The sequence below is a fragment of the Papaver somniferum genome, chromosome 6 (assembly GCF_003573695.1).
Source record: "Papaver somniferum cultivar HN1 chromosome 6, ASM357369v1, whole genome shotgun sequence".
In the NCBI taxonomy this organism is placed as follows: domain Eukaryota; kingdom Viridiplantae; phylum Streptophyta; class Magnoliopsida; order Ranunculales; family Papaveraceae; genus Papaver; species Papaver somniferum.
Window position 1 is genome coordinate 57,015,336 of NC_039363.1, and position 26,292 is coordinate 57,041,627.

A 26,292-nucleotide genomic window follows, 5' to 3' on the forward strand; every position below is an offset into this window, starting at 1 on the left:
ACGCGCCTTGAATCATCACAAATTGTTTTAGAGCTTGGGTGGGGATCACCCGCTCTTCATTTATCTGCATCAAATCATCGATGTATACTTTTATCCAATCGTCTTCCTCCTCGAAGGACAAGTCTTCCTTCCACGTTCTAGGTAACCCTCTTCTTCGTATTATGACCGTCCTCTCTTATCCATCTTTTAAATGTACTTTGCTCGCCATTGTTTCCAGGGTATCCGCGTGTTTGTTTCCGCCCTGTCGGTATGGTCTAAAGTTGATCCCGTTTGACTCATTAGTCTTTGGGCTTCCGCTCGGTAGGGTGCCAGGTGTGGTTCTTTGACGCAAAAGTCGTCATTCACTTGATTCGTAGCAAGCCGAGAATCTCCTTTGACTTCAACACTTCTGAGATTGAGCTCTTTTGCCATTTGGAGTCCTAGAATTACGGCTTCGTACTCTGCTACATTATTACTGCATGGGAAGTCCAACTTGAATGAATATAAGAATAGTTCTCCCTGTGGGGTTTCGAAGACCACTCCCGCTCCTCTGACAGATCTGTGGGAATATCCATCAAAGAACATGACCCAAGGTTTGTCAGCGTCGGCAGCCACGACTTTTCCGGGTATATACTCGTGTACTTCATCGTCTCCCGCTCCCGGGAACATAGCCATAAGGTCAGTTATTGCTTGTCCTCTTACGGCGTTTGGCCGCTGGTATTTGATCTCGAATTCCGACAATTGAAGCATACATCGGGTGGTTCTCCCTGTAAGGACCGGCTTTGAAGCTAACTACGCTATCGGGTTCGCTGCTGCCACCACAATGGTTTCGTGTGTTAAGAGATAGGGGCGCAGTTTTTGGGTCGCGTATATGAAGGCTAAACAGGCCTGATCTACACGCAGATATCTCAATTCCGCATCACGTAAGACCCAACTCACGTAATAGATGGATGATAGTTCAGTCCCCCCCCCCATGTCTTGCCGATAACTGCACCGATCGCCGAGCTGGTAAACGTTGTGTAGAGGTAAAGAGGGACCCCGCGTATAGGAGGTCTAAGGATCTTGGGGCTAACAAGATATTGCTTCAGCTTTTCGAATGCGGCGCATTGCGTTTCTCCCCACTCGAAGGGTGCACCTTTTTTCAGCAACGGAAGGAATGCAGTCATCAGTTATGCTAAACCAGGTACGAAGCAGCGTATGTACGATATTCGTCCTATAAAAGCTTGCAACTCTCTGGTGTTTGATGGTGGAGTCATTGTTGCGATTGCTTCAAACTTGCTTGGATCCACTTGAATTCCTTCGTTGTTCACTAAAAAGCCCAAGAATTTCGCAGATGTGACCCCAAAGGCGCACTTGAGAGGGTTCATTCTGAGTTTGAACTTTAAGCACCTTTCGAAGGCCGTCATTAGGTGAGAGATGTGGTCCTATGCCTCCTGTTTCTTCACTACGATGTCATCAACATATACTTCTATTGTTTGATGCAACAGAAGTGAAATATTGAAGTCATGGTGCGCTGGTATGTGGCGTCGGTGTTCTTCAATCCAAACGGCATTACTACGTAATAGAAGTTGCCATATGGGGTTTGGAAGCGATATTCTTTGCACCCACTGGGTCCATCTTCACTTGGTTATATCCGCTGAAGCCATCCATGAAAGAGTACCTCTTCTTTTTCCCAGTTGCGTCTAACGTCATTTCAATGTTTGGCAATGGGAAGTCATCTTTCGGGCGAGCACAGTTTAAATCTCTATAATCCACACAGCACCTGACTTTTCCATTTTTCTTGGTTACCGGTACGATGTTATCCAACCAAGTGGGGTGTTGTATCGGCTTTATGAACTTGGCTTTGAGCAGCCGTTCTACTTCCTCCTTTATTGCGAGGGAGGTTTCTCTAGGAAACTCGCGACTTCTTTGCTTCACAGGCTTGAACTCAGGCGATACCCCCAGACTATGCATCACGAGGTTGCTATCTAAACCCGGCATTTCATCATAGTCGTAGGCGAAGACATCCTTGTATTCTTTGAGTAACGTGATCAATGATTCTCTCTCCTTTTGATCCAGACTTTTGCTTAACATGATGGGACGCTTGTCTTCTTGTGTTCCTATGTTAATTTCTTCCATCTCATCCACAGTGAAGTTCTCTGGTGTTCGCTCTTCGTCAGCCTTTATAGTGACTCTTGCTAACTGATTGCATAATTCTTGGTCATCAATCGTGTTGTAGGGAAGTTCGTCCAGGTTTTGGTTTGCGTCTTCATCGGGAATCTCCGCTTCACTCATTAACTCGTCAGCATGGTTTTGATCACTCGCGGGTATTCCCTCGATTAATTGCTATAACCGATACACATATCCTCCATCAGGCTTGGAGAAGCGTTAGAAACTAGGTTCTTCACCCTGATTTCTCATCCTTTCTGTTGGGAACACCATCCTTGACGGGCTTAACACAAATTTGGTTGGTTCCGCTTTCTAAACTTCTTCCCACTTTGGCAGTGGGGTGATTTTGACCTCAGGCACTTCATCCTCCTTTCTCGGCTCATTATAGAAAACTGCATCCGCCATATATGCTTCTTCCGGGTCGAAAGGGTTGCTCGTGGCGGGGATTTGATACTGCTTGCCTCCTATGTTGGTTTTTACGCATTGATGGTATGTTGACGCAACCACCTTGTGATTGAGTAGCCAGCCTCGCCCGAGTAGTACGTGGAAGGTGGTATCATCTTCTAGAACATAAAAAGGCGTGGTCCCTAGGATATGACCGATTTTCATTGCTAGGTTAACGATTTCAATAGTTGTTTGGGCATGTCCTCCAAATCCCTTCACCGTGGTGACTCGCATTCTTATCATGGAACGTAGTATGCCTAAAATATCGAGCGTGTGCGTTGAAATTAAATTTAAGGACGCACCCCCGTCAATAAAATCCCTCTTTAACGTCTGTCTGTTGATGTAAACATTGAGATATAGTGGCCGGAGGTGCTCTCCCGGTTAGCAGGTGTCTTCATTGGTGAATACGATTGCTTCCTTGGGGAGGATACCGCAGGGACTTCCTGCTGCTATGGCTTCTATGGCTTTAGACGCTTCCTTGATTTGATCCTCACTAAAACCGAGTGAGTCGAAAAATTATTTGGCCAGTACCATCTTAGCGAATTGATGAGCCACGCTATCTGTGTTAGCGAAAGTGGGGTTTTCCACATCCAATTCACATGCTTTCTCGTCTTCAATCTAGGGTCTCCAGACATCCCCGCTTGGGTCATGATACACCATCATCACATTATGTTGGGTTGCTTTGCTGTCCTCCGCCTTGTTCATTTCGATTTCCCCTATTTCCAGCTTCTTCTAAAACATCCTTCGCAGGTTAAAGCAGCCAACTGTAGGGTGTTGTATCCTTCGATGGAAGTGACAATAGCGCACATCACTTTTATCGAGGGTGCTAGCATCCACCTTTGTTGGAGGAAATTGTGTTTCCTTGTTTTTTATCCATTGTTCTAGCAGTCCAACAATCTGCTCCTTGTTGCAAGGCAGAGGTGGTGGAAGTGCTTGTGCTCCCCAGCCGTCGCGACTATTGTTTGGACGAGTGTTTCTTGGCGCGGTTGATGCAATATTAACTGAGTTCCGCCAAACATAGTCCGAGCTTGGTTTTTCAACACAATCAGCGATCCTTGACACTGCCTCCTCTAAACATACGAACGTGGGGAAGTGGAAGTTCACCAGATTCTTTTTGAAGGATAGGGTCATTCCTCGAACGCAAATTTAGACTAGCGCTTCCTCTTTAACATCTTCATGGAAATCGAGAGTGAGAAGGCGGAACCAGGCGATGTATTTTCCTATCTCTTCACCTAGGCGTTGATTGCACTTGCTCAAGTCTATAGTTGTGACCTTCCTTTTTGCTGAATAGAACTTTCTGAGGAAAAGTGTCGACATGGCGGACCATGAATGTACACTTCCTGGCTTGAGGTTGTCGTACCAGGTGAATGTCGTATCAGTCAATGACTTCGGGAACTCTCTCAAACATAGCTTTCCATCTGCCGCGCGATCGTTCATTGTAAACAGGAATCGACTTAGGTGTTCTCTCGCATTACCTTAGCCATTGTAGACTTTTAATTTCGATGAAGTATAATCCTCCGGGTACTGGTATTCTATGATTTCCGAGGAGTAAGGGCTCTCCATGAAGTTGTAATTGTCTTGCTTCACAATTCTTTAATTCGATTCTAGGTATCTTGCAATCGCCTCTTGAGTCATAGCCATTGGTTCGCCTTCTACTTCTTCTTTCGCGTCTTGTGTTGTTTATTTGACGTTTTTTCCCGCGTTGGCCATCTTCATGAGTTTTTTCAGCTCTCGCTCCCTTCGTACATGCTCTTCCAACTCTTTTTGCATCTTCTCGAGGGAGGTCTGAGTGGGTGATACTTCTTCGCTCTCGTGTTGTTTATCTCCTTCACGCGGAGCACTTGATTTCTTCGCTTGCGTAATCGGGTCTGTCACTATACCAACTCTCTCTCCTTCTGGGTTAAGCATGGGTTTGCTTGGGTTTCCGGCTGCGCCTGAGTTAGCGCCTTCTGTATGGGTCATTGTGAACTAGGCACGAGCCTCCGGGTTTGGTCGCCAAATGTTAATACCCAGATTTCGGTTTAGGTCCTACCCGTCCTAGCTATTGCACATGACCTCACAATACCAATAATAGTAAGAGAGAGAGTTGCCTTTCCATTGTACCTTGTCCTTCCTTATATAGGAATTTCTAAAAACCCCTCTTTTTATGACATCATTCCACATGTCCTAAACCTTCTTAATTACCACTAATGTCATTCCTTAACATAACCTCTTCCTTCTTTGTTAATTCCTCATTTGTCCTTCCACCCTTTATGGGTATCTTTTATGTGGGCTTGGGTTTAATCCCCAAGCTCCTACGTCTTGACCCAAGTTTTATCCCTACTCTTTGGGGCATCCCCATCCCGCTAAGGGGTGTTATTTTTCATGTATCAACAGTTATAATAAAGTAATTGCACTTGTACGTTAATCAAAACACTTGGGTTGATCCCTATAGTTAGGTTCGGTCCCGGACTTGTAAAATATACCAAGTGTATACATTATGGTTGCTATCTTCTTGACAATGTTTTGTCTATATTAGATCATACAAGGTATCTATCATACAGGTTGATATCGAAAAGATTGTGGTGTACTTGATACCCTCGTCATTTCAACATCCATATACATGTACCTAGGGCGGTTTCTATGGAAGCGAACAGAAAATAAATTTTGCAAAGACATGTGGATGTGCAAAGATGGATTTCCACTATGGGAAATGTAATAAGCGAAAGATGAAGAAGCGCGCAGGTAGACAAGATCCTCCTGCAGGCAGACAAGATCTGCGGGCATAGGGTGGCCAACATCGGGCCAGTTGAAAAGATCCTACAGCGGTAAACCCAACGACTCTATTCTCAATGGCTATAACTCTCAAACCATATAAATACCTCTATTTTCACTCACACCACTCCACTCTCTTCTTCATAATTTTTCTAAACAGAATCTTTTACTTGTTATTTACAATTTTAGTATAAAGTACGCAAAATGAAGGATGTCACAATAGTATAAGGATAAAAATATATAAAAAAGATGAAAGAATACCAATGCATACTGCAAATGTCGATTATACTCAAAATCGTGATGCAGAGTTTTCTTCGCCAAATATAGTTGTTGATCCAAACTTGATCATAGGTCATGTGTTGGGGCATCAAGAACGGTCCAGATATTATAAAATGAGGGGAACATATGCTTAAATCATGTTTATCTAGGTCTACCATCTCCAGTTCAAGAGAGTTGATAGATATCCCTGGCGTCATTACGATAATATTGATCAAAAGGTGAAACACAACAACGTTATTACGAGAATAGTGATAGAAAGGTGGTGATCTACGACGCACACGTTCCATTTCTTGGACTTTCTAATTGGTAAACTTGTTAAACTAAAATTAGAACTTACTTTTAAGCAATTGTTGATTAATACAAAACAATTAATTAGATGATATCATTCTTGTCATAGGAATTACCCCCTTGATTTGTATTTCATTTGTGGAATTTCAAGTGGGATGGGATCCCCTGCACCATTCAACTAAGACGAATGGATGTCAAATAATAGATGGATGACGTTTCTTCCCTTGTTTTTAGGATCACGTGTACGAGAAGATCATAAAGAGTTGAAAGGAGGATGTGGAGTATATTGTTTAACGTTGAAGATTTTTGTAATGCTCAAAGCATGCTCAATAAATATAGCTGAATATGAGGAACTCGAAAGAGTGTTTGTGTTATGGTTATTGGGTAAGATGTTCTTTCTTAACTCAACCATTGTTGCTCATGTTAGTTGGATTGAAGCTTTACAAGATCTTCATAGTGCACCATATTATAATTGGGGGTCTGCAATTTTAGCAAAAGTGTATTGGTGCCTCAATGCAGCATCCGTAGGTGTAATCAACTTCACTTATTTCTGGGGCATCGTAGAGGTAAATATATAATTTCTTCTTTTTAAATTAAGTATTTTTCTGGAAAAAAAACACGATCAAAATACTAAATTATGAATTTATTTCCAGTATTGGTGGTATACCTACTTATGTGTCAGTAAACCAGCTCTTAAACTAACACCCCTAGAGTTCCAATAATAAACATGTACATCAAGAGTAACTGGGCTAGGGACAGTGGTGACAATGGTGCGCTTTTCGGTTTTGTTCAAAGATATCAACAAATGACACTTAGTCACCAAAATGTTATTGTTCATTCTTATATTGATTTTATGAGTTCGGAGAACCCGACGTACAAGCTATTTTTGATTATCCATACCGAAGAGTTTTCTTTTCCACACCCGAGATGAGCAGAGGTGTTTAGTATTGGGGAGAAAGACTATTTTTCCAGTTATAGAATACTTCTGCAAATGCGATTAATCCGTCAAAACAGATTCAAATCTCTGCATCACTTTGATAGGTTGCGACAGACGCCACGGGAGAGGTTTGAATTAAATGCTGATATACATATTACTGAAGCACAACATCTCAAATGTTACCAGACAATTACGAGTACGACAATTAGTGTTCACCACATGCACATATATGGATTTGATTTTCCAACGTTAGGTCGTACGTTTCGTGATAAGTTAATCATTCTTAACCAGACACCTTCAGAAAACCCACACCTTATGACTTACCCCATCGTAGATGGAAGTTCTTCATCATCTTCATCAAATTTTCCTTAAATATGTTGGGAGTTTCCAAATATACCTTTACAAGGAGATCCAGTCACGAACCCAATAGTTTCGACAGCTACTAAACGTACCTATCCATATTACAATGTGGATATCAGTAAAGATCAATTGAAGACCGGAATTAACGATATGTATTGGCTAAATCAAGAAATGAGGGCTAGGCACTTGAATATTCTTCAGAAATGGCAGACGGATACCATGTTTGGATTTAGTCGATTTGTAAATCCCGATGGTCGTGATAATTCTGGCAGTACTTCTAGGATCAATTCATCATGGCACGAGAATGTGGGAGTTACACAAGTGAGAGATATACAATTTCCAGAAACTGAACCACAATCTGTCCCTATTTCCCAACATCAAGTAATTCAACTAGATCCGAGACGCATTTCATATTATTCTCGCCCTGGAACCAGAATGAAGGTTATTGTACTGTTGCACCACCACAAGCAACCTCTTCTACATTTATAGCAACACTCCTGGTTTACAAGCACCCGCTTCTGGTTTTTAGCAGTATGGAGATATAGGTCAATTCTCAAGTTTGTTGGCAGGTGGGACTATTCCGAAACTTGGAGAATGGAATCAAGGGGAAGAAGCCAATGACAAACGACATTAGGAAACTTGTAACTTTTATTTCTGCTACGTTTGTATTTCAAATTTTAATTAATGAAAAGTACGGCTTTGTATTGAAATCAAATCACATATGTTTTAAAGTAAAAACAACCATTCAATTTGTTAACTCAGTTAACCAATCGAAATACTTGTAATTGACCATCTTCACTGAGATGTACTCGGTGGAACAACAACTAACAAGAAGAGGTTGAAGTTCTTCAACACCTTAAGCATTTCGAAACGATCTTCGAAACGAAAAATCATATTTTTCCATCTTCGTCATTCATCTAAAGATCTTCTTGATTACCAGATCGACATCAGTTTCACCTCTCAGTTTAAATCGATTGACTTGCATGATCAAAGCTACAAATTCACTTACATCTTTCTTAAATGCCTCAAAACAAGATTGTGGGTCATTTATAGCAACATCACTAGGGGGTTATGGGTGTCATTGTAGAACTTCTCGTAAATAACCCTCCAGAAATGCATACCCGGATAGTGTGTTTCAGAAAGTTGAGTTTGTAACAACATATAGTTTATGTAAATAGCTTAATCTTCTTCTCGAGCATAGTGAGGTCGACGAACTAACAATGGTCGAGACATGCTTGAGCGCATAATACTGAATGAAAAGATTCTATGTGACATGTGAGGTTTGGAGAAAGTATAATTTGATATGGTGCGAGAAATGAGTATTTATGGGAAATTCAAAAAGAGCCGTTGGATGATTAAATTTTGTAGCCGTTCAGATATATTCGTTGTCGTCCAAACTAAAGCCGCACAGATTGTTAAACCACCAGCAGATTATGTGGGGAGACGCGGCCGAGGCGAATCAATTGACGGTTGGTGTTGAACCGCGCGGATTAGGAAAAAGCACGCGGCTCTTGTTGGACCGCAATGGGCAAAACCAATAAACTAACTAATTTTCCCATCGGTTTTTCTCTTTTGGTCAATCCCATAGTGAGATCAAAATGGGCATCCCATAGGAATTGCTCTTACAGTCTAAACTAAAATCACATTGTAGTCGACTCCGCACCTTCCAAAACAAAATTTCTTAACCTAATGGGTGCGAGTGTCTAACGCATCCAATCCAAAATTAAGATTGCACCCTCCAGAAATTTCGTGCAAGAAAAAGGCAATGTACCATCTTACAAATTCGATGAATCTTCAAACTGTTCACATTTTCAATGAAGATGGTAACTCATCTTTATGAAATGAAATATTGAACAAATACATCTAATTTCAAGTAACCCCTAAGATTCAGCTCTCAAAGAGATTTCGAAACTTATCCCGTGTTTTAATACTACCCCATCTGTCATACTGCATACCAATCAGACTTTGCATTAGTTTCAGGGCCAGATCAACGTTACCTGCTTTTCTTAATGCGTTTATTAGGACTGTGCGTACACGCCCAGGTGTCTCATGATCCCTATCAACAATGCCATCTGCCAATTCGCAAGCCTCCTTTATATGACCTGCTTTACATAAAACGTGGATCATGTCTTCAAATGCAGTCTCTGGAATAACTCCCATTGAAGCCAACTCATCCAAAATCTTACAAGCCCTAGCAACCTTTCCTGACAAACAAAGCCCTGTTGAAAGAGCTCTAAAAGATGCTGGAGTGGGTGTTATACCCTTGTCGATCATCATATCCCACATCTCCAACGCTTTGTCAGTTTTATGTTCTTTGAACAACCCACTAATGAGAATAGTGTATGTATAAACTGTCTGATCACAACCTACATCCTCCATCCGTTTAAACAAGGTTACTGCTTCATCAATTTTTCCACACTTTGTAAATGCATCAATGAGTGTGTTATAGCAATAGGAATCTGGTGTACATCCCTTATCGAGCATTTCTTCATAAAGCTTCTCTGCTTCATCAACCCTACCACCTTTTCCAAGACCATCAATTATACTTGAATATACTACTGCATTAACCCTAATGTTTTTCTCATGACCAAACTTCAAATACTCCAAGGCCAAGTCCAACTTCCCCGTTTTACATAAACAATTTACAATAACCCCATAAGTAACCTCATCAGGTTCACACCCTTCATCCTTCATTCTCTCGAAAAACTTCATAGCTTCCTCTCCATTCCCACTTTTCGCCAAAGCATCAATCAAAGCCGTATAAATTGCCACATTAGCTTTACAACCATTCTTAACCATACAATCAAAAACAGCAAATCCTTCATAGCATTTCCCTTCTTTAACAAGTCCACTAATCACTAAACTGTAAGCATGTGAAGGAATTTCCAGTCTCTTCTCCACCAGTTCATTGAAAAGACTCACACAAGAAGCAATATCCTCTTCCGAATAACAAGCTTGTATCAAAGTAAGATATGTAATTTTATCAGGACCGACCCTTTTCATTTCCATCTCTCTTAATTTACCTTTTGCATCCCTTGTTTTCCCCGACTTACAATACCCTTTGATCATAATATTGTAAGTAACAACATCAGGACGAACTCTTCCCTTTTCCATAACATCAAAAACCTTCTCAGCAGATTCTATACACATTGAATTTACCAATACATCCATCATAATATTGTAAGTAAACAAATTTGGCTCAATTCCGTTTTCTATCATTCTTCGCCAAATCCATAATAATTCCTCAACCATTCCTAAAACCCCAAAACTCTTAATCAAAGCATTTGAAGTTGAAATAGTCATAAAAAAACCTCTATCTCTAACTTCTCCGACTAAATTTTTAACTCCCTCTATGTCTCTAACCGATGCTAGTATACCAATTAATGTAACATAAGAATCTAAACTGTGAGAATAGTTATTCCTTTGTTTGCCAGCCCAATAAAAGAATTTAAGAGCTAATTTTGGGTTTTGTTTAAGCTGAGAGGACATAAGTAGTTGAGTGACAAAATGAGGTGATAATTTGATGAGAAAATTTTGACAGTAATCATCTAAATTGGATTCCATTGTTGGAGAATCATCTAAAAGATTGAGTATTCTAAAAGGTTCTATCCATTCGGGAGGAGGAAAGGAAGTCGAAACGAACCTTGAAATAGGAGGGAATGTTTTGCTCCAGATAGAGTCGGAGATTTGATTCGTCCCTTGATCATTCCTACCGGGAAGATTGTGGTGAGATGAAACGGAGAATCGACGGGGTGTCAGTTGAGTTGCAGAGATAAATTTGTGCAATTTTCTCATCAGATTCACGTTATGGTTTAGGGTCAAGAGAGGGTTTTAACTTCAGAAATTATATTTTCAATATCAATAGGATCCTTTGCAAATGAATCAATCACCGGTTCTATGGTCTAGTGGTCAGGACATTGGACTCTGAATCCAGTAACCCGAGTTCAAGTCTCGGTAGAACCTAGTATTTTTATCTATTTTCCTTTCTTTTTTTGCCTCGCCATTTCAGATTTCCTGCGTTAAAAACGCAAACCGTCAGATAAGTAGGTAACTGCTAGTACAGACTGCAATAAGAAGATGCCAGGAGATAATTGTGTTGAGCATCAATTGTTTGGTGGTGCAATTTCTACTTGTTTCCCTTATAGATTTCGGGATGTTAGTGATGTCCGCCAAGTTCCTGATCATCAAGAAGCCTATGCGGATCCTGCAAGAGATGAAAGCATCATAATTGAGTTATTAGATTTAAAACATGATGTAGGAGATAATGGTAGTGCTGTTTGGTTTCTACAAGACCTTGCTGGTGAACAAAACGCTGAAGGAACCACGGTGATTGAGCAATCAGGAGTTTTCACGGCAGATGGAATTCGGTACCCGAAGGCAGCGCTAGTGACAACAGCAATTGGGGAGATGAAGATTTCTTAGGGACGGCAAGGACCGGAAGCGCAGAATCATGTTAAGGTTTATATTGCGAATTTACGGCTTAAAGAAGTTGGAACTGATGTTCTAATTACTGCCTATGAACCGTTTGTGATGAATCTCCTGAGTGAAACTGCAAATTCTGTTGGAGCTGGATTGACTGCCCCTGCGGCGCAGTCTGGATGTACACCGATGTCTGAGGTTTTTAGACTTGTTGTTGCTAAATTCAAAGTCCATGACTGGAACCTCTTCGCTGCTTGAAGCTTGAAAGCGTTTGGAATTTAGGAAACTGTAGAAACTAGAACTTATTTTTCTTTTCTACCTTCAATTTCTTAAATTTCATGGTAATGCAAACAGTTCTCGAATAAGCATAACCCATTTTGGATTCAAAGAATTGTAGTCTCGGTAGAGCCTAGTATTTTATTTTATTTTTTTTCCCTTGCCATTTAAGTTATACGAAATTATATTCGAACTTTTTATTCTGGTAGAGTCAGTAGCTCAAAACTATACTAACATTTTAACTTGAACAATTGGTCTCTGGAAATAAATTCACCAACTACCAGTATAAGGGCTTATTTCTAATGAACAATCCACAGTTTGTTCATTTTGAAAGATCATAAGAATCGCCAGAATTGATGTTTTCTTAACAAATCAAATATTCAGTTACACATCACGCAAAATCTAATGTTTGAATTACAAAAGAAGTAAAGAAAGACGAAAACAAGGAAAAGCGAGGTGGAACTACAAGGACTACATATGAAAGAATAGACTCTCCTCAGAAGAAAAAAAATATATAAAAAAGTATGTGATTACCAGAGAATTACCAAAATTGTAACTTTACAGGTTTCTAAGGTGGATATTTGTGGTAGGAGGAAAGAATAACTACTGAAGCCGACAAGGATAAAGCTCACTTAATTTATGCTGGGATACAAAATGAGGAACTGAGAGCTGGAGGTAAAATGCAGACCAGGTGTGGGCCAGCAGGATTGCAGCTTATATTAGCATCATCCAGATTTGGTAGACTCAGTTGAGGAGGACGAATATATCCAGACACCAAAGGTACACATGTAATTGATATAACGATCCTCGAACCTGAAAATGTTGCATATGTAAATAGCAGGCACTGACATTTCACAGTTTTACTAAACAGACATGTTCTCTTATCGCAAACCTTGCTTCGTAGATAGTGAAACATGGCCGCGCTTCCTTCCAGCTATCATCCAGTTTGTGGGATTTGTGTTCACTTCATATAATACTTCATCTTGCTGCATGTGTATTTCGAATGTTAATAAGATGATCGAACAGCTTAGTTGGCATTTCAGATTCTAAAAATTCTTTGATAAAACAAGACTCACATTGTCAGGGGAAATTGTGTTTTCGTCAAATTCCTTTAACCTTTCAATTCTCCATCTCATGCTAACAAGCTGACCAACTCTCAGACTACCTGAGGGGAGGGGAAGAAATCCAACCGCCAGGCATGGATCAAGCACAGGCCTTTGCAGAACGAGTGCACTCCTGAAGAGCAAATCTTTTTTATCACCTTCAGATTCAGTGGCTACAGGATTATGTGCTCCAACTGTTCTATCACCTAAGATTCCATATCTGATATTTAATATACTATCAGAATTTATCCTTGCAGTTTCATCTGCAAAATTAAGAGGATTAAGAATGTTTGTCATGGAAAAATCACACCTTACTACCCTGTAGAGGACAAAGAATACAGTGAACCTGCCTAGCCACCACAATAAATGAATCCATAACCATACGGAAGAACTGAATCAGAAGTTCCAAATTCAAACTGATCAATCATTGAGAAAAAATCACCCATGGAGATAGAGAATATTGAATTTATAAAAGCAGCAAATAAACAAAACCCCCAGCCTTCTTTTGCTTCATTTTTTCTATGTGCTCCATCTCCTTAAGAGCATTTGTTCATTTCATGTTAAAAAGCTGAAAATAGCACCAAATCTGGCTTACCTCCATTTGTTGCATTCCCTAAGCAGATCCCAAACAGGATTCCAGCTCTAGATGATGGGGAAATGACAAGTGGGAAGAAGCTTGAAGTTGGCCTGCCATCACCCTCCCCTGTATGAGCAAATCCATCTTGCAGATCAAGCCACACATCAAATATGGTCAATGTGGCCTTCACTTGGGAATGCAGAGTGACCTAGAAAAACAAAAGTAGCAGCATAGGAAGGAAGATTTTGAAATCAATCTCAGTAAACCGGTAGGGCAAACAAATCAACAAACTCATGGACCCCAAATATCTAGGTCACTCAATAGACTTTGTTCTTCCAGCTGCCCCATGTTCCTAAGCACCCCTTTCCCTTATAAGGGTTCATAGTAGTTTGAAAAACCATGCAGGGGGGAGAGAGATTAGTTACCGATATCATCAACAAGATCGATTAACAAGTTTTTTTTCTGGGCAGAACCAAGAGTAAAAATGAATGGCTTATCTGCTGATTGGGTTGTGGCTGTGTGGGAAGGTTGCCTTTTATGCCTCCTTAAGTTCTTCATTTCGTTTTTGTCTGTCCTATGTTGCGTTGGTTGGTTTCAAATCCTTTTTCAGTTCGCTGAGTCAAGTTATTATTGTACACCTTTTCTCTTGATCATCAATATAAACACTTTTCCAATTAAAAAAATGAAGTTCAGAAAATTGTGCAATTTCAAGACCAGCAAATATTTAACATCTCAACATTTTGACAAGAAAACAGGAAGTCTCATTACATTTCCTATTTGATTTGCTAGTTTTGCAGATTATCTTGATACACCAGAAAAGAAACCAGTCAAACCACATTCACAAACTTAAAATATACCAACGAATGTGAAACCAATACTGCATAGTTTACTGGATGTATTCTTTAAACTCAACCGGGCACAACGGATTCTTGACAAATAGCTCACAACCTATATATGTATATGCCAATCCTAAAGTTGTATAGGAACAGGAATTTAAAAGAAAATAAACATTAATATCCTTTGCTTGACATTTTACACTTGGCATGCTTTGTCCGATTTGTTGATATAGGAGTTACTGAAGAAAAATGAATAATTTGAATTGTTAAATTACCTGCAAAAGTAAAGTACCACTATTGCACTTGTCTGCTACACGTGTACTCACATGGAAAGGATCAGTGAAATGCAGAGCAAGAGTCCTGCACATGGAGACAGGTGTTTGAGGCCTAAATTTTGGTAATATGATTGCTTCATAAAAAGGTATGACTAAAATGAAAGAGATGTTGCCTTTCAAATGTCTGGTTCCGAGAAATTCCAAATTCAAGTTTCAACGCTATTGTTCTCATGCCATCAACTATACTTTGTCTCTGAGCAGCAACTGTCCATAAGCAGAAAACACCACAATAGTTAAACACCCAAAGATGCATCAACAAGATGCACTTATATTATACTTCTAACTAATAAACAATCGGAAACTCTCTAACCTGATGAAATTCCATCTGCCGACCTACTGTCAGTCGCATGTACAGGAAACCACAAAACAGAGGCGGAATTGCTAGACCAATCTGGCAACTCTATTTTACCATCTTTAAGCATCAGCTGCGCAAATTCTTCAGAAACAGAAGAACTTTCATTTTTAGAATCGTCAGAGTTCCCTGTCCGAGCAGTGTTCTGTAGTACCTTACTGTGATTCTCCATCTCAATAGCATGTGAATCCTCAATTTTCAGGCCAGGACCAGTATCAATATGCAAGGAAGCACCTCGAAGGGAGTAGTTAATAGGCGTTACTATTAATCCAATCCATTGTGGTTCATTCATCAGCAAAGCAGACGATATGGCAGCAGTAAGATCAACTAGAGGTCTTGGCTTGAAGACCTACCAAGGAGAAAGTTTATTAGATGCGAAACTGAAAAGATAGTTAAGTTAGTCACAAACTGCAACAGATACTTAAACAGGCTTGTAAATGAATAATAAATAGAAACAAAAAGCAAACAAACATACACAACAGAAGATATCCATATTCATATCGTTTAGCAACATTTCTTTAAAAATTACAGAAGCAAATTCATCAACCATACAAAACACTGAGACTTCATCAACCATACAAAACACCAGGATGGTGCTCTGCAGCAAAAGAAACACCCAAAATACAACCAAGCCTCAAGAGTGTCAAACTTTATAACAATTCAAGAGCTACACAATCTAGATATAACTGACTCCTCTACCCTGCTTGCATGCCTAGATCCACAATAGAGTGTCAATAAAACAAAATGCATTGTATTGTCAAAAATCAGTCCATGTTAAATCTTTATCAAAACAACCTTGAATCGTCTAGTAAGTGAGCAAAAAGGGAGCCATGTCAAGTGAGAAGTCATTTAAACATACATGGCAGCAAAATATCGAGCCCCTTTCTTACTAGGGTCAAGAAAATCATAAGTACATATTTGAGGGCCAAGGAGAAATCATCTATTTGACAGAAACGAGATTCATTGTAGCTTACAAGTTTGCTTTGTCACTAGTTCCAAAGAGACAGAGTCTACACCTGAACATCTCTTTTTTGGTTAAGGAATACTACCTTTAAGATTGGCCGTGCTGGCTTCTCGTAGCTCATAAAATCATCACTGTCTGCAGGTCCGCCTTTAGAGAAGCTGTGCGATCGAAACCTTAGGTGCCCAATCTGCCCAGTGAGAACCCCCAAGATGTATGATCCCGGTTTTTGTGGGGGTATGGCAAGAGTAATGGAGTTCCTGCCGGGCTTCAATATGGTCGGTTTGGAACTTATTATGGGCTGAAAATTAAAAGAAAAACAAGAAACTGTTGATAAATACCTTAGCAAATATCATATGCTTTCTACTACAATGATATAATCGAGAGTAAATAACATTGACAACATGAATACCTTTGCACCTTCATCAGCATTATATGTAGCCATCAGAGACAGACTGAGTGCATCAAGTGTTATATCATCAGGAAATCCACTCCAGACTGTTACAGTTAGGGTACCAGGATCCCCATCACACAACTCGAGTGGTGGGCCAGGATTCCCAGAAAATGTTACTAATGATGACACATCCAAAGGAACGGGATGCTTCATTTCACTATGGGCAATCTGAACAACCTCTGACTGAAATGATTGGCGTTCTTTAGTTAAAAATAAGCCACTATCCAGTGACAGCAGCCTTACACAAGAAGATAGATAACCAGCTTCATCATTCAGTATCTTTTGACACTCGGCCAAATTGGGAAGAACTTCAGCCAGCAAGTCCTGCCATCCTTCACCAGCATAAAGAGCACAAACCTTCTCATATGACTTAGCTGCTAGGTCAAAATTTCCATGTTTATAGTAAACAGCAGCAATCTCGCCGTCTAGGACAACACCATGTCTTTTCCACCAAGAATGGTGATAATTATCAGCTGCACCTTTTGTTAGCTCGAGATATTTTTGCTGCAACGAACAGCATTAGATGTCTGGTATAAAATGATTAGAGAAAATGTGCTAACACAATGCAATGACAAAGCATGGAAAATAAAAAAATCCATAATTCTGTAGAATGCTTACCTCAAAGTCGTTTACAGATGATAAGAACTTCCACAAATCAGGATCAGAAATTGTACGCTGCAGGGCATGCTCTGCAGCGACATGAATTTCTGATATTCGCATAGGCCGATCAACTAAGCTCTCAAAATTTCCTGGTATAGAGTTGGTTCTGGGCATACCCGCATTAACCTTATTTGATACTGGCATCCCCAGAGCTGCATCCACTCCTGAGCTGTCAACATATTATGCAAGTACCCAAATAAAGAAAATAAACAGATGCCATTTTAACTAAAAAGAAAAAGAAAAGGTAGTACTGCATCGAATTCAGATATTACTAGAATTTACCCGAAGGCCAAAATTAAAGCAGAGACGAAAGAAATTACCCATCAATGAAACTTGGGTGACTATCGAACATTTCAAACATATTTCCCCCAGAAAGAGAAGCCCTTCGCCTATTAGCCTCTCGTAGAAGCACAGAAGGTTCCAGAGGCAATGGTTTCCTCTGTATACCAAAGTGCTTGGATCTGGGGTTTGTTTGAAGAATCATCTGCAATGATACAAACGTTTATGGAAGAAAGAAGCCTATAATGTATCGCATGTAACACCAATATCCATTATTTTTAGAAACGATATTTTAATCGAACATGAAGTTTACTGACAATAATGGTTTTGTTCATGATTCTTGAATAAAGACCCTAAATAAGTTTGGATTGTTTATAAAGGTCCTTCTTTTCCGTGTTCATGACATCGGCGCCAAGTAGATCAACTACGAAATAATGCATTCATCATAGCGTTTTTTTAACCCTAATTTTGCTCACAGTCACCTCATCAGTAATTTTAGCATAGATTATACAGATGTACTTACTTTTTCTTTTGTAAGCACTTCTGCTGAAGCGTCAGTCGGAAGTGAAGGCCATACTGTTGGCTTGGGCCAAGGTAGCATGCTTAATGCAGCACTGCTCAAATGGGAGGTTAAAAATAGAAAGATGTTCACAGTCTAAACATATATGGCAATAAAGTCCAACCCTGATGACCAACAAGATGTTTTACACTGAATTGAGGTAAATAGATCTGATCTTACCTGTTAACAGGACTCCTTTCGATTTCTGGTCCATATCCAATTAAATATGCAAGCCTCATGAACTGCCATCAATGTAGTAATAGTTAGAGAAACTGACAAACTATAATTCATTGAGGGTGATATACTAAAGAGTATGCTCTTACATACATATAAAAGAAGTAAAGAATGTCAACTAATTAACTTCCCAGAAGTTAATCCTGAACTACACAAGGGCTAAAAAGTGTCCAAATTTGACTTCTGAAGTGCACAAATATTGGTTACAAAATCACAACAGATTGCTCTCCTCAACCCACTGTCACACCCACTATCGAACCATTGGGACCACCATAAAAAAATTCCATTGGCAAACTAAAACTAGTGCCATTAGTATGTGAAACTAACTTTTAGACATGTTAACTCGCAATTTTTTATTGCAACCCTAGGTACAAATCTTTTAATAGTGGAAGTGGTTCTTTAGAACTTAGACCTAGTAGTATCTTTTGTTAAAGTGCCGAACTTAAGAACCCTAGAAGCGACTTGGATTACTGCATTCGTAGACATTGTGTGGCTGACCAATCCAACAACATCAAGCCTAACCCATCCCAGCCTAGCCCAGATCAAATCAAACACTTAATTGTACAATTACTAGTTAAATACATAGAAGCATACCTTAACCCTACTTAGTGAATAAAGATCACCCTGAAGGCGGTGGAACTCCTTCTCAACATCAGGCGCCACAAGCCTATCCTTATCCTTATAATGGGAACTGGTTGCATCAATTAAAGCTAAGCATGCGGTTATTACCCATACTTCACGCAAACAGAAGGGTAAGAGATGCTGCAAGGAGCTCGAGCAAAAAAAGAGTAAGGAACTGCAACAAGAAAACATTGATAACTAATAATTGGCAGATAAATAAATACATACTTCTCGTGATGCCAAGGCCTTCGAGAAGCTGATTATAAAAGAATGACCTCTTGAAGCAACCTCAACCGGACGATTTAGCTTGAACAACAACTGCAAAATGCACCAAATGAGCCACCTAGATAACTATAACATAAATGTCTAAACAGTGAAGTAGAGATACTTCCCCATTAACAGTTAAACGTTTTCTCTTCTAGCAAATACACGTGGTTGACCATAAAAGAGCAGGATACTTGGTGGAAAGGCCAACTTGGAAAAGAATTTTTGCATGCTAGATGAATCAAACCTTACAGAACAAGGATCTCAATTACAATGTCAAGAACATGCTATGTATCCAACAACATGCTCACTAATCACTACATAGATACTTATGTAAAAATCTAATGATACCAGAAGAGTGTTATTGTTAACCGAAGTGTGTTTATTTGGCAACGTAAGATCAGTAAAACCCTCACTGTTAAAGAAAAGATAGAAAACTTTCAAACAGAATTATGAATTACGACAGTACTAGAAACTGCGGTATGATCCAAGCAGGAACTTGGTAACTGAGAGATGACCAGTAAAACAGGAAAGAGTTACATCATGGTCAGACACAAAGTCCTAACTTTGGTTGGTTGGTTTCTTTTCAGCAAAAGATAAATCGGAGTTATATGGATCATTTACACACCATGGATTGACAGGCAAACAGATACTGCCGAAATTCAAATTCTCTAAATGAATCATCTTGGACGATCTGCGATAGTGGTTTATATTCGGGTTTTAGGAGTGCTGCCTGATCATCTCCTTGGTCCATTCCTCCCAAATCCCTCTTTCTCAAGGCTGAAGTATTAACTGCAAATATGAGAAATATATCACTCTACAGAGCACTGAAAATAGACATATTAATATATGCATTGATCCGTGTATCTGTATCTGTTATCCAGGTAGTGTGCTCAATGCATAATTACCATTATTTTAAAAGAAAGAAAAAGTCAAACTCGATGTTCATGATCCTGTATATGATACTGCAGCGATAGTGAAGTCTGGAAGTATATAAAAAGAATGCATAATTAATGAATGCAATATTTCTAGGAAGTGCGAACCTGTTTCCAAATAGCAAAGTTCCAATTCGTCGTACTCGCGTAACGAATCCTCATGCAAATGAGCCATCTGAAACATAAAAGCCAAGCTTTCCTGCAAAGCAAATTAAGTAAAAGCTAGAGTCAGCGGCAAGCAAATATGATAAGCGACTCTTTTTGGGGAGGGATAACAGAATGGGGTATAGCTCCTGAAATTCACAACACCAACGGTCCCAAGCCCATGCTTACAACCCAACACACCCCTCCTCCCTCCCCCGCTGGAACATTAAAGTTAAGAGAAAATATCTTGCACTTCTATAGGATTCAGTTGTGTGTCCTGAATTGAAACACCACCTAGTTTAAAATGTCTTTAGCAGCATAGAGACAAGAATAGTAAGCTATGGGAGACAAAAATAAAAACCTTCAAAATGAAGAAGTTACAAAAATTCCAACTTGGCATGAAGCGCTGTTCACTTTGCCTGCGAATTTCCTCTTCATAGAACTGAACACGTCTATCCAGTGTATTTCTTATAGACTCCATGATCTTAGAGTCCAAATCCTCCCAAAAATTTGTTTCTGGCCCATGCAAATCTAGTTTGCAGCACCTGAGTAATTTAGGATCAGATGACCACAAAGAACTAAAAGTTTCAGTGATGACTTAGAATGATTAAGATAAATAGAAGAACGCATTTTAAGGAAAATATTACTGGCATGAATACTTTAATGGAATCTGGTGACAGAACAAAACCAGCTATTCAAAACACGACATGTCAAAAAGCTAAAATTTTGTTATTTACCTTTCTCTCTTTTTTGAGCTAAAATCCACCTCAAGCTTCGAATATATCTTTTTTGCCAACTTAGTAGCCGAGTCATTGCTGGGGTGAGCTTTTGACACAAATACAATAAACCACTCCCTTTCATCATTTTGCACAATCAACTTTAGACGCGGTTTTAGAATGTTCTTGAATTCATCAAAATCCTGCCAAGACAGAAATAATCTACTTTATTGCGTTGATAGTAGAATACATATGTGTGTGTGTGAAGTTCCATACATATATATAGAACAAAGAAGGAACACTAGCAAACTTTAAATGTATGTGAAGTTCCATACATATACGTTTGGTAGCTCAATTATGTGAAATTTTTCACACAAATTTTGCATAAAGATGCACACATTCAGTAATCCAGGTGAGCATGTGTTATATGGCAAGAATGTCAGATGATCAAAAATTAGGATATTGGGTAAACATTTGGCATGAAGATTGCTACATATAATTGATAAAACCCTGAGCAATGCTACAAGAACTAAAACAAAGTAGTTAGAACATACCTCGCAACTAACTAGGACCACAGTTGCATATGGCTCCCGAAACCAAAATATTGACTGCTCTTGAGGAAATCGGCTTCTGAGTCTTGCATCAGTTGTTAAAATGAACTCAGCAGGTAATTTTTCCACATACACGGGGTTCCGAGCCTTGTTGTTTAAACAAGCTCTTTTAAATGGCAAACGCTCTTCAAATTCCTTTTTAACCACGTTCCACAAATCGCTCACATCTTCAACTGTACAGTAGTCCATTATCCAAACAGAGTTATAATTACATAATTTGAATCCACAAACACTCATTTGAGTACATAATTACATTTTTTTTATCACTATTAAGAATCTAACCGTCTTATTAATAGAAGTGTAGCATTTGAAGTCTCTACAATTAAAATATGAGCTTTTCGTTCACAATCTAAAAATTAGGTTTGACCTTAACATCAAGTAATTCATAATGGAGTCAAGATCGGAAGATACTAAATGTGGTGCTAAAAAATTACATAAATAATCAAAAAATTTGAACGAAAATTATGAAACGGAAGATGACGAATTACCTGAAATAACCAAGTGATCAGAAACACTCTTGATTGTTTGAAATTGAGCTAAGTAATTCGCCATGATCGATCATGTGCTAAAGATCTAGAATTTTAAACACATTTTTAGGGGTTTTTCTGTTTGGGAAGAGGACTGAGAGAGTTCATTAATGTACTGAAACTGAAAATCGAAGTAGTTGCAGTTCAATCTATGAAGGGGAAGAGAGGAGGAGCGGGGAGAATTATTTGCTGTCCTGGAGACAATTTCAGTGGGAAACTCTTCCGCACTAGAATTGCACTAGTATGATAGTACCTCGGCCCGTGCCCTCTACGGGCCCATGGGATGCATCAATTGGCAATCGAAACAGGTTTGTAACACGGTCTCTGGGTCTGGTATGGCTACCGCCAGTAGGGGTGTGCAACGGACGGACGGTTGTGGATTAGGGGTCACCCGCAACCAAACCGTCAAAGTTGCGGATTTGGAAAATTGAACCGTAACCGGCTCAATCACCCGCGGATTTGACATCCACGGATTAGCGGGTGATGCGGACCGGATGCGGATTAACCGCGAATTTAGAATTTAACATAAAAATAAAAAAAATAAAGTCAGCCTATCTGAAAAAATCCCTTCGTATGGGTAATTGATATCTCTATTTATGTTAACTCACTGTCTCACTCCCATGATAATAAATTACTAACAATAAAGCAAATGCCAAAGTTTTGTTGCACAACATTATGAGTACAATATATACTTACTAGGTAGTAATCTTAATTAACACTGCAACTGATAAGTGTAGTGATCTTTAATCATTTTATGTAGCACCTTGTTTTTGAAAACGAATTTAATTTCCTCTATGAATTGACAAACAACAGGATAAATTTCCTGGATTAGTACTTTAGCAGGATCCTTGTCCACAGTAGACCACCTTTGGCGGATAATTAACTGCTACCTTGTTTTGTGTTTATATTCAGTATCAAGAGGAGGGCACAGCTTCTTTTTCCAGTAGTTCTCACAATGCACGGAGTGGATCACATGCAAGCATCGAGAAGCTTCAAAACCTTTAGTTTCTTCAAGAAGATTATGCAGATCTTGAAATGTTCTCTGAAGAGGACGAACCTCTTATTCCTAGTAAATTAAATTAGAGATATTTAATCTAATCTAAAATCTAAAACTCAATTTTTTCGGGTGCGGGTGAATCCGCGGATTTCAAAGTCCAACCACAACCAAACCGCTAAACCTTGCGGATTTGAAAACTCAACCGTGTCCGATCCATAGACTCTTGCGGATTGGTTTTCATCCGCAATTTTGCGGACGGTTGCGGGTGAAAACCATGGTTTCGGTTTTTCTGCACACCCCTAACGGACAGTAATGATTTGTTGACCGGAAGAATCTACCGAGGATTCTCCCGTGTCTCCCACAAAAACTAGGCCCCCTATAATTCCTGGTGGTGGGTCCCCGGGGCTCTCTTATTTTTGTGAAACACTGGAGAATCCCCCGTAGATTCTCCCGGTCATTGTAGCATTATTCGCTCTTCCCCTTTTAGTTTAGGCTCCAACTTTTTTAACATGACACGTAATTCTTGTGAGTTTCGTTTTTGTCTAGTCGTTAATGAAGTTTTACTTCCCGTATGAGTTTACTCAACGAAGACTTAGATAAACAATGTTGTTTAGACTGTGAAATATAAGGTAGGGAATCGCTCGGAGGAAATTCGTGATGAGATACTCTAGGATTGTTGGTGGAAGAGATCAAATGTTACTTCAAATCAATTGATGAACATGTTTGGTGATGGAAGATTAAAACCTTAACCAGTATTTTATTTTTTCAGTCACAACCATTTATTTATTTTATTTTTATTTTTATTGGAATAAGTTGGTTTAAAACTCAAAAAATATTTTTTGGAAAGTGAAATATAACAATTAACAAACAAGAATTCCTTGCTCTCTATGTGAGATCGGACTCTTACTTCACTATACTCGTTTAAATAATTTATGGAAAAAAATGGTTCCACCTGTTTGCCACCCTCACTTTTCCTATTTACCACTCCATCAGAATGTCTAAAGTAAATCTACTTTCAATTCTACTTTTCTTAATTACCACCTACAAAAGTCAAATTAAATCTGACTATAATTGTCACCACTCTAATTTGTCTTCTTCTTCGTTTTCACTAAAAACCCATTAAAATATTATTAACCTAGGTTAGAATTTTGTTCAATTATGTTTAAATTTACTAATTTTTTAACTCGTATCGTTTAATTCGTCCGAAATCAACAACTTAATCGGTAAATAATTCGTAAATCATTATTATAAAGGATTGTATGATTGAAAACCTAGGGAAAAGTATCCAAATCTTAGATGAATGGAACATCCAATAAAATTATGTTAATTTAACTACTTTTACATTCTATGAAAAAGGTTTCAGGTAAATAAGTAATCTATTTTCGTTTGATCAGCGTTTTTATTCGTTTTTATTTATGGATAATGATTCCTTAATAGGTTGTTAAACTTTCAGTTAAATATCGATTAGAATCGATAATCACTCGATCACAATCACTGCGGGACAGACCTAGCTTGCTATTATACTCGCTACTATAGAAAGTTTCAAAATCATATGTTGGATTGCAATACCCATCAAATTGATATGGCGAACATTTATGGAAATACTAATTTGATAAGAATCTTAGTTTTATCCCCAAAATGTTTCCAAGGAGATTCCAAGACCTCTTTAGTCGAATTCTAATTGACGTAATATTGCATAATTCATATTTTGGTTCAAAAAAAGATGTAGTTGGAGTTCTTGCGTTGAACCCAATCAAAAACACAATGTATCCATTTAAATATTAACTTACTAAGGTATCGGATGAATACTTACATATAAGAGAAACTACAATCTTGCAAATAACTCGTAGGTTTTATAAAATTACAATGAAATATGTTCGGTATTGAAAACCTAAGGCCAACAACTATAATAGATGTTGCATTGACAATCGAGGAGAATAAACAATGAGGATATCTAGCCATACTAGGTAGCATCAATGATAATATGCATTGGGCATCACAAAGTTGTCCATCGGTATATGAAAAAGTATATGATGGGCAAAGAAAAATCCCAACTATAATATTAGAGGTGATTTCTTATTACGTGGAATGCTTTCTTTGTAATGTCAGGATCCAACAATGATATTAATGTGTTAAATAGATCGCACATTTTCAAGATCTTATTGATGTAAGAGCGATGAGCTACGTACATTTTTATAAATCGAGGGAAACATGATGTAATCTGTACCGAATCTGGATTCATGAAATACAACTATTTAATGGTTTATTCATGTCTCTAGCAAAGTCCTATTATTTAACCAATGAAATTTATCTACCACTTGTGAATTATAGTTGAAACCATTGATTGAGAAGATGTGGAACATGCATTTCGGATACTTCAGGCTTGTTTTTCCATACTGAAAGGGCCAATGTGATTGTGGAATTGTTGTGATAACACAACGACTAGGCAACATATTGATAGAAAAATGAGATAAAATGGTGTTGAACACCTCCTGAATCGAAGATCCAGGCCAAAACTCTGTGCAAATATGTGCAGCTAAATGGGTTTGTTTCATTAACTTTTCAGATAGATTTAACACGGGGTTCTCTTACAACTTAAATGACCAATAATTAGACCTAATTCTTACACAATGGATAAAGGGCACGCGCCCTCTATCAAACGGACAGTAGTAACCAATAACATAATTGATAAACACACCCAGTTAGTTATTATAGGAAGACCAACAGGACATCCCTTACTGCAGAGAATGCAACATTGCGCACCCCCCACCCCCGAAGATCCTTGTCCTCAAGGATAAACCGTGGATAGTGAGCTTTAATATTTGTTGTGGCCTTCCAAGTAGCGTCTTCTGGGGAAGAATTGGTTCATTGGATGAACACTTGGGGTACGAGCTTTTTACCTATGAGCACAGTTTTGTGGCCCAACACCTTTTCTGGCAACATGATTATATCTCTTGTAAGATCAACAACAGACAGTGCAGGAGAAGGAGTGTACCTGAGGCCAATGTGTTTCTTTAACTAAGAAACATGGAACACTAGGTGAATGAGAGAGTTAGAGGGAAACTCCAATCTATAGGCTACCTTACCCACCTTTTGCAAGATTGGAAATGGACCATAGAACTTAGCTCAGAGCTTGAAGTTCTTTCTTAAAGCAACAGAGGATTGTCTCTAAGGTTAAAGCCTCAAGTATACCAAGTCCCCCACTTCAAATGTTATATCGACTCTAGAAGCATCAGCATATAA

The 26,292-nt window shown here is 38.9% G+C and overlaps 2 protein-coding genes, 1 non-coding gene and 1 pseudogene across 4 annotated transcripts; 2 read left to right on the top strand and 2 right to left on the bottom strand.

The window, feature by feature from the left end:
* Window positions 1-8,937: 8,937 nt before the first annotated feature.
* LOC113287641 (pentatricopeptide repeat-containing protein At1g03560, mitochondrial-like) lies at window positions 8,938-10,987 on the bottom strand. The gene has a single exon (XM_026536439.1). The coding sequence runs from the start codon at window positions 10,982-10,984 to the stop codon at window positions 9,077-9,079; it is 1,908 nt and encodes a 635-aa protein (XP_026392224.1). The 5' UTR covers window positions 10,985-10,987; the 3' UTR covers window positions 8,938-9,076.
* A 93-nt stretch (window positions 10,988-11,080) lies between these two features.
* TRNAQ-CUG lies at window positions 11,081-11,152 on the top strand. The gene has a single exon. It is a non-coding gene; the product is annotated as a tRNA-Gln (tRNA).
* Window positions 11,153-11,266: 114 nt separating this feature from the next.
* LOC113285793 lies at window positions 11,267-11,884 on the top strand (annotated as a pseudogene).
* A 344-nt stretch (window positions 11,885-12,228) lies between these two features.
* Window positions 12,229-22,257, bottom strand: LOC113287642 (trafficking protein particle complex II-specific subunit 130 homolog). 2 transcript variants are annotated; one of them, XM_026536441.1, is made up of 21 exons: window positions 22,014-22,257; window positions 21,469-21,698; window positions 20,936-21,117; window positions 20,560-20,743; window positions 20,163-20,253; window positions 19,748-19,899; window positions 19,084-19,173; window positions 18,829-18,996; window positions 18,181-18,242; window positions 17,965-18,055; window positions 17,483-17,646; window positions 17,121-17,331; window positions 16,461-17,006; window positions 16,137-16,349; window positions 15,046-15,436; window positions 14,849-14,939; window positions 14,676-14,760; window positions 13,583-13,772; window positions 12,961-13,250; window positions 12,777-12,870; window positions 12,229-12,697 (listed from the first exon to the last, which is right to left on the bottom strand). In XM_026536441.1, exons 1-21 carry the CDS (start codon window positions 22,075-22,077, stop codon window positions 12,522-12,524), a joined length of 3,765 nt encoding a protein of 1,254 aa, XP_026392226.1. In that variant the 5' UTR covers window positions 22,078-22,257; the 3' UTR covers window positions 12,229-12,521. The 2 variants fall into 2 exon arrangements, with proteins under 2 accessions (XP_026392226.1, XP_026392225.1); XM_026536440.1 differs by having other exon boundaries at window positions 19,748-19,911.
* Between the last annotated feature and the right edge of the window lie 4,035 nt (window positions 22,258-26,292).

Excerpts from the sequence above, each read along its gene's own strand:
- LOC113287641 (XM_026536439.1), bottom strand. The coding sequence starts at position 10,984 with ATGAGAAAATTGCACAAATTTATCTCTGCAACTCAACTGACACCCCGT.
- LOC113287642 (XM_026536440.1), bottom strand. The coding sequence starts at position 22,077 with ATGGCGAATTACTTAGCTCAATTTCAAACAATCAAGAGTGTTTCTGAT. Across the intron at positions 21,699-22,013 it reads TGATCACTTGGTTATTTCAG|TTGAAGATGTGAGCGATTTG; the intron begins GTAATTCGTCAT and ends ACTACTGTACAG. Across the intron at positions 17,332-17,482 it reads CACCCAAGTTTCATTGATGG|CTCAGGAGTGGATGCAGCTC; the intron begins GTAATTTCTTTC and ends ATATGTTGACAG.